The 9002-nt window shown below is 35.9% G+C and overlaps 1 protein-coding gene across 5 annotated transcripts in view; it reads left to right on the forward strand.

Annotated features, from left to right (window-relative positions):
* LOC112687628 overlaps positions 1 to 8366 on the forward strand; it is a 196635-nt gene extending 188269 nt beyond the window's left edge. For all 5 annotated transcript variants that reach the window (XM_025560449.1, XM_025560446.1, XM_025560450.1 and 2 more), the window contains one exon: positions 3415 to 8366. In XM_025560449.1, coding sequence (XP_025416234.1) covers positions 3415 to 3650 — 236 coding nt within the window. In that variant the 3' untranslated portion in view covers positions 3651 to 8366. The remainder of the gene's footprint in view (positions 1 to 3414) is intronic.
* Positions 8367 to 9002: the final 636 nt, after the last annotated feature.

Raw genomic sequence — 9002 nt, forward strand, 5'->3', positions numbered from 1 at the left:
GTTGCTGCACTCGCACACTCATATAATCCCAAACATGAATAAACCTAGAAAACCTAGATATAGGTAAATAGCTATAGAACTGACATTTCGATATACTTTGCTTTGTTTTCTAAATAATTTTATGTTATGTATTTTATATAAAATAATTTATTTAATAAAAGAATAACAACTGTTTGCATTTGTTTCGTGTTTTCTGACGGTTTTTTTATTTTTGAAGTACATAATATCATTAATTTCAGGGTTTTTTCGGGAAATTGGGTTTAAAATATCCAAAATTCTAATTTCAAATTTTACTTTAAGATTTGTACACGTGATTTTGATGTTAGCCTATTATTATTTTTATTTGAGAATCTGTTAACAAATATATGTGCAAATATGAACAGTTACATGATTCAAACCAATTAGAATAATTACAAATATATGGCAATCATTTCCTAACCGCAATTATGTTTGTGAAACATTCTTTTTTTTCATTTTATTGATTTTATCAATCATGTACATCAAACTTATGATAAAATAAAAAATATTCATAGTGCGAGCCGTATCGTTAACTTTTGACAACCCATATAGTTCGACAGCCCCTATACGTAGGTTTGGCATTCATCCCGGTTTCAAATGCATGTCCTGGTGTCCCGCTGATCATTCAGTTTGTCCCGGTTAGCAGAAGATGAGAGAAAATAACATTTAATATTGTATTATTTAATAATAACACATGAAATGATATTGTTTGTAATATAATTTTATATCATGATTACCTAATCAGCATAACCATATACAATAATAACGTATTTTTATAGATTATAATAATTTTATTAATAATAAAAATTTTAATTTTTTTTTTTTTTGTATTATTAAAAATATATAACATTTACAATCTGTGCGTATTTTGCACAATAAGCAGATTTGTAAAACAACATAAAACAAACAGGATCACGTGATAAGGGAAGCCATTCAGTGATAAGACCCTTGTGTTAGTATATTTGGGTTAAGTGTCTAGATCAGATCACGACACCAGCGTCTTTTGTGACGACGTGGAGGGTCTTTCAGAAGCGTCAAATAAAACTGGTTTGAAATGAGTGGGTTGAAATGGAGGGATAATCTGGAGTGGAATTTTTTGTAGTCTGCTATGATTATGTTTTTGACTGTCTCAGTATTTAGATTTTTATGAAGAGAGTTGTTGCTGACGAACCAAGAAGCAGAAGTTATTTGGCGTAGGCAAATTTATTGGAATGATTGGATACTTTATATTTGGGTTGGCTTGGCGCAACCTCAGATTTTAGCACCATATGCCCAAACGGGACGTATCATAAATTTATAAATTAATAGTTTATTTTTTAATGGAAGATTAGATTTGAGTAGTGGACGCGATAGGTATAGTCCAGAATTATTATCAGGAGAAGTGATGAGGTGGGGTTTAAGTACTCGTATGTTAAAAAGTTGTTCGTCAAACAAATTGATTTTGTCAACTTCAAATAGTGCGAGTGAACCGTCTGATTTAAAAGGACATGAAAGTTCTTTTAATTTTAGGTGGTTTTTGGTGGTTTTCCATAATGAACCGTCTTTTATATTTGAGGATTTGTTTTTTAATTAAAAATGCTCATTTTGTGTTTTAATATTAGTTTTTTGATAGTATTTGCTAGGTTATTAAACGTGTGCTTATCAGAGGAAAGTCTTGTTCTTTGCCAACGGGAGCGGGCTATGCGTTTCTTTGCGATTAGTTCTATTATATTTAATGGTAAAAGATGAAGATTTGGTTTGTGTTGCTTTCGTGGATTTGGAGTAAAGTAAAAATTTTGAATTAATATTTGATTTTTGATTGGATTTCTGCAAGTTTTTGTGGATTGAACAGCCACGATAATATGCAGGGTGATCTCCACCATATAAGACACAGGTTTGCTGGAGTGTTGGTTGGTTTGGAACACTCGAAAGTAGAATAAACAGCAGTACAACGTACACATCTGGAAGGATGAGCAAAGTAACTTTTCGAGTGGTTATATATTCTTGGCAGTTGGAGCATTTTATTATTTCACATCTTTTGTAGGGCTCTTCTGTTTTAATTTTGGTGTGAAGTATTGAAGAAAATTTGAATATCTCATTATTGATTCGCGCGGGTTCGAGATCAACGAAAAATATCGGAAAAGGGCTTTTGGTAGATTTGTCTAAGACATTTGAAACTTGGCGGATGTTATAACCCAAACTTAGGATAGCAACGATAATTTCGGTAGTTGATGTAGTGGGGTGTCAATTTCGGATGACAATGCGAAATGATTTGTTATCATGAGCTTGATAAGTGTGGTATTCAGCTTTACCAGATTTTAAATATGTAATAACTGCTCGATAAAAGTCTGAATTTGTTGTGTTAATTTTTAAATTATTTGCGGAGGATTTGAAGTAGAAATTGTCGGAGCCAATAAGGTTTACTAAATCATTACGCAATTCGATGAAATTTCCGACATAGCGTACAAAAATCAGTGGAAATAGCGGATTTCTTTGATAGGTATTGGTGTCGGAATTATATTTGGAAATATTGTGCATTTCCGTATCTTCTTCATTTTCACTAGTGTTGAGAATATTAAATCTATTTGTACTGACAAAAACGGGTTTCATTATTTTTTTTTCTTTTTCAGTAGAACTTGAAGAGTGAGGACGTTTCGATTTGGATTTGGTCGTATGAAATTCGGTATTTGAACCGTTGTTATCGGAAAAAACTTCGTTTATTGATTTTGAATCACTGGGTATGTGATTTTAACTAGAGGTTGATAATAATGTGGCTTTAGTAATTTTTGTATTGGTATTGCGTACGTTAGCGGTATATTTATTTGCGAGACTACTCATTATAAGGTTGAGTTAAAATAAGAACTTCCACCGGCTAGGTCGGGGAGTTCGTTGCGATAATGTAATTAAATGACGATGCACGGAGAAAATGTTATTATATACTTATATAATAAAATAATATAATTAATATTACCAGATTTTTCCAGAACGGAGGCTGGATAATGTTTGAAAGATTAATATGAAGATTGAGCAGTAAATCGTCACTCCGTATCGAATGGTATTAAACGCGGTGTATTTAGACGCAATACCAATTATATTGATATAATATATTAGCAGAGAATACAATATACGTCATATCTCTAATGCTGCACGCGAGCGAATGAAATATTTAAATTAAAAAATCATGTACTTATTTTTGTTTCCGTGTGAACGTTAATTAAAAAAAAAAAAAAAAAAAGAGGTCATTCAACATGATGTCTCGATTCAAGGATTTCAAAATCCGACGACTCTAACTATATGCAGGCTTGAGAGTCGGTCGAGTTTCTAGAGCTCTCGCGCGGTGCCCAAGCGCAAAATATACGTTAATGTTAATGCTGTGATTCGGTTTGATTTTTTTTTTGATTTTTTTGTACCTCGCAGGTGTGTACTTGGCGGCTGGAACTACAGCCAATTGCGGCGGTAGGAACCATCCATTGCGCAGCGAAAGCCGGTCGTACGCGTCCTGCGACCTGGACCCCGTGATGGAGGAGCGCAGCGAGATGGACAGCAGCTGCACCGTGGCCGGGATCGGCGGGATGGCGGCTGAAAGCGATGTGACGGCCGAGTGCGGCAGTGGCGGTGGCGCGGTCGAGGCTCTTGTGTGCCCGGACAGCTAGCAACACGTGCTGGCCATCGCCAGGATATCGGTGGCCGTGCAGACGGATAAACCGCCCCCGAGACCGGCCAGGTCGCCGTTGTGGAATACGCTCACCAACAACCCACCGGACGAGGTGGTCAGCTGACATACGGCCGGGCCTGATCAGTTCAAAGCCATCGCGATCATCGAGCCCTAACCGCTCCCTATCCACGCGGCCCTGCCGACCGCTCGCGGGCCAACGGGGGATCCGCACGTCGACAAAATAAAGACCCGTTGCGGTCCCTTCGCCGCACTATCTACGTGTACATATATTACGTTGTCGGTCGTCTTCTCGACAACGCGCATTCCAATAATACATTGATAAATACACTAACAGTCGATCTAAACAGCTGATCACGTACTCGGTTAGCGATTCGATTTTTTTTCCCCTCCCGAACGGAAAACAGACAGACATAGAGAAATAATCTTTAACGCATCTGAACGGAAATCGTCCTCTGAGCAGCGCTATAATACTCGTCTCGGTTGTCCTTCGGGCATGAACTTTCCAAACGTCTTGTGCGCGCGTACTTAAATCCTATATTCCTATATTCCTGTATCCAATAAACCGACTCGTCGTTGTTCCGATAATCCCGAATTCGAATACCTCGTCTGCGTCTCTCATCATCATTTGATGGCACCGTATTATAAATTTATAAATCCACCCACGTATGTGTATGAGTGTGTGTGTGTGTGTGTGTGTGTGTGTGTGTGTGTGTGTGTGTGTGTGTGTGTGTGTGTGCGTGTGTGTGAACGCACGCAAAGTTATTTTTCTAAACTTTTATTGAACCGATGCTCCGAAATCAGGCTTTTTCGCGACGGTAACGAATCGAATAAATCGTAAACATATACATACATATAAATAAATAAAAGTTCAAAGAAACTACGTTAAAGGATCATCCGTTAGGATGTGAACCGACTTATTGCCCCTCGTATGTACATTATTACGATTCTTCGCTACAGCCAAACAGCATACATATATACACGTAAACCTATACGGAGTACTAATGTATTTTTCTTTTCAACGTACCCACTGCATCCTCCGGACGTATTATTCATGCTAATGCAACGCATAATTATATATATATACATATAAATATATTTTTTTTCCATTCATAGGTCAATTATCTTCTTCTCATTAATATTTTGCAAAAGTTCACGAGAGAAACGTGATTCATCTGCGAAATTAATATTACGGCTGGAGTTATTTTTTTTATTTTCTATTCAATCGATGTTCACTAGACGTGCGCGTGAACATACATTTCGCATTGAAACGACAAAAACCCACGGTTGATTTGCTACTACAAAAATTATGTCCGATCACTTTTATTCATGATAATCTATGCGCCGGCGTCAAAATCGACTCGTTTCGCCAACCTCGGCTCCGTTTGGTCGGCAACGTGTTTCGCTCGCATTACAATGCGAAATCACGCGACAGCATGATACCAATCGTGACAGCGCGTGCATTTTGTTCGAAAGAGCGAATCGCCGCCGGGCACTGCTTAGGAATTTGATTTTTGTGTCAGCGAGTATTATATGAAAACCCTTTAAACGTATCGTATCGGCTATCAAACCCGAGATATTTATACAGTTACCCGTACTCCGGTATTCTTATTATCGGACCGATCGTTTGGCACCAGTTGCACCAGTCGGACGTACTGCAAACGTTTCCAATCGAACATCGAGTTTTTATAAGCAATCGATTTCAACCAAAATATTATACTTATAAGACGATACGGTACTGTTGATAACAAATTAAAAAATTTGAATCACAAAAAAATGCAGCGCGGGCAATGTATAAAATGAAAGCGCGTGACGTGTATACGGTTTGAAAGTTTTCTTTACACGCGTGTCCTCGTGAAATGTTACAATTTAATCGATATCGGAGGCTTTCCGTACCGCTCATTTTTTGCACGCAGAAACGATAACGGTACAATTTCACCTTACTTGAAAATGTGTGACGATTAATTATCGTCCATAGTTTGTCCGCCAATTTGTTCGATCCCCATAGTACCCGTTCTAAAATGTTAAACGAGTTACGCTCAGGAATGCATCGCACAACGTTTTATAATACGTTACACCGAGAGCTGTTTTTTCCGATTCGACGACATCCAGAACGGTTTTTCTCGTCGATAATCGTATACAGCCAACAAACACTGAATTAATTGGCTTACAAAGAAAAAAAAAATGTTAAAAAAGCACCTTCTACTCCCGGCGGTGTTTGGACACGGAAAACGTAAAAGATTTACGTCTCGAAACGCGTGCACGCGTCATTTCGACAGGATGGAAAAAAATAAATAGCCATCCCTTTTCCTCCGACCGCGGCCGCATTAGAAATCGTAGGACGTGTTGCGGATTCGAGCGCGAGTTGAAATATTCCGGTCGGCTTGAGTGCGTGTCGGTGTCGGCCTGCGGACGTGAGTGCATGGCCGAGAGGATTTCGAGAAGCGTCCGGGGGACGGGGAATTCAATTCAAAGTTGTACAATCGGTAAATATATATGCCGGAGGCGTCTGACCGCAATGATAAATACAATAATTCGACGGCGATTCCCACCCCTCAAATTGAGAGTGCTTAGAAATATAATGGGAAAAAGTAATTGGAGCCCGAAAAACTTTTAATGGCCCCGAACGGTTGGGGTACGATAAAAGTATAGCTCCTCAGATGTTACTAAACCATTATTATTATTATTATTATTATTATTACGTCCGAGCGGCGGCCGTACAACTGTACGGTAACTTAATCCGGCTTTGCTCGCGATGTACATACATATATATACTATATATATGTACACGAGTACTCGAGAGACGTGTCAAGACAAATTGTATACGTTTGGTAAATAAATTAGGCTCAAATTAAAAAAAAAAAAATACCTACTCGGATATACGTAAATACACTTATACATGTACATATATATATATATATATATATAAATTGAGCGCACACAATCTTTGGCAGTCCTCAGCTTTGCTTTCCGCGTGTAACTATGGAAACCAGTGGAATTCGTTTTTTTTTTTTCCATTCCTCTCCCCCGTTCACGTTTTCCTATTAAAATTAGAACTAAGCGAATAACAACGATAATAACAACATTATAATTGCGCGTGTGTGCTTTTGCGGACGATTTCCGTTCGTTTTCATGGCAGTGGCCTATTAGCGATAGGAGATGCTAGAGATGCTGGGATAGAGTATACACTGTTCTGATCGTTAATCTTTTCGTTTTCACGGATAGACTGAAATAAATTTTTGTTCGTTGTTCGTGAAATTGTCACTGTTACATCAATGATTATTTACAACGATAATAATTAACATAAATAACTTCCTACAAAACGATTTGAATTCCAAATAATAACTCGCAACGACCGTAACGAGTGCGTTACGCTAGCGAAACAGAACTATCCACGACCGAACGAAAATGGTAGACAGTGTATTCCATCTCAGCGGTTCTCAACCTTTTTGAGTTCGCAACCCCCCATAATGTCACCAAGGTGTCTAACGACCCTTTTGTAATATAGGCATTGAAAAGTTTTACAAACTGTTATTATTGTATTTATTTGTATATACATTTTACAAAAAAAAGGTACATTATGAAAACCGATTAGCGTTAATTAATAGAAGGAAAAAATAAAAATAAAATAAAAAATTATGTAAATTTGATACTGTTGTTGATTTGAAATAATTTTTTTTTTCACATGATGCGACACTAAAAAAATTGTTGGCGACCCTCCGGTTGAGAATCGCTGTTCTATCTATTTTTTATCTCTACTACTACTGTAAAGATGTGCCATTGCCGTCCTAGCGTATGATAGTATATACCGCCCATGGTGAACGAGAGTACGAAATTATTGTGTATTCCGTTCTCGATAAAACAATAATCGAGTGCAACGTTATTGCGCTACCGAATAAACGACAATCTTCGATCGGTAACGTTTGTACGAAGTCGACGAAAAATTAATGTACATACTTTACGGGTATAACAATAATAATAATTTAACTGTATTATGTTCTACGTGTTTATATATATATATATACATATATATAAATAATCGAAATTTTGTATAGATGTGTTCATAGTTATAATTATTGATAGTTACATAACCCAATCATATCCTACATTATGGTGTATAATACGTGTTGTTGTAATACGTTTCATACGTGAACGATTCACTTGATGTGCGTAGTTTCTAACCCCATTAGGTGTTTTTATTCTTCGAGTGTATTATGTAATATAAATTAAATGTACATCAATTTTAATTCCTCGAAACCCTTGAACCGGAATAAAATATTAATGTTTTTCGCGAAATCGTTTGATTCGATTTGAAATTCCAGTAGAATATCTGTCTTGCCAGAGTCGGACTGGCCTATATTATAGACTAGCGATTGCCGCTGAGGCCCTACTTGTTACCCCTTACTTTTTTTTTTTTTGTTTACTATAATATCGTATGACTCGTAAGAATCAAGAGTCTAATTATTAATTGTTATTTGTAATTTACCAAATAGGTTTATAAAAATATATTTTTGTTATTTATGTAAAATATACCCAGTATGTAGAATTGTTTTGTTAGTATTCACTGGTGCGACTACGATTAAAATTTGAGAGGTTAACATATTTTGCACCTATGTTAGTATAAGTATCAATATTATATAATGTTAACAGACTTGGGTAGTATTCCGCATACAATATTCGGAATACTGTATTCAGAATACTTTTTAAGTATTTCAAATACTTTTTAAATATTTTTTTTGAAAGTATTCAATTAAGTATTTTGAATACTTATAAAGAATATTCTGAATACTGTATTTCAAATACTGTAAAATCATCTCTTTTTTAAATGATTTTATTACTTCGTCGTATCTTGTATAAGCCCAATAGGTAATTATTATTGTTGTAAACCATAAGCTATAACGATTATGTAATATAAAAATACAATAAAATAACATATATTTAGCCTACAATTTCAAATATTTCTGTTCAGTGGACATCTATTATTTTTATAGTATGAAAACTAGAAGTATTTTAAAAGTATTCGAAATACTTTTGAAGTATTCTAAATAATGTATTCGGAATACAATTTTTATAAAGTACGAGTATTTGAAAACATATTCGGAATACTATTTTTTGTAAGTATTCGAATATTTATTCTAAATACTTTTAAAAAGTATTTTACCTAAGTCTGAATGTTAATAATTAACTAATAACTTTGTATGTCAGTCTCCGGTGAGGCCCTCCATACCCAGTCTGACCCTGCGTCTCACGATATCGTTAAAATTGTTTTCAATATCTATATGATTGTTTTTCTAAATTTCGCGGTTTCAAACTAATCAGATATTCGCATTCA

The sequence above is a fragment of the Sipha flava genome, unplaced genomic scaffold (assembly GCF_003268045.1).
Source record: "Sipha flava isolate LNK unplaced genomic scaffold, YSA_version1 35a_pilon_pilon, whole genome shotgun sequence".
Taxonomy (NCBI): domain Eukaryota; kingdom Metazoa; phylum Arthropoda; class Insecta; order Hemiptera; family Aphididae; genus Sipha; species Sipha flava.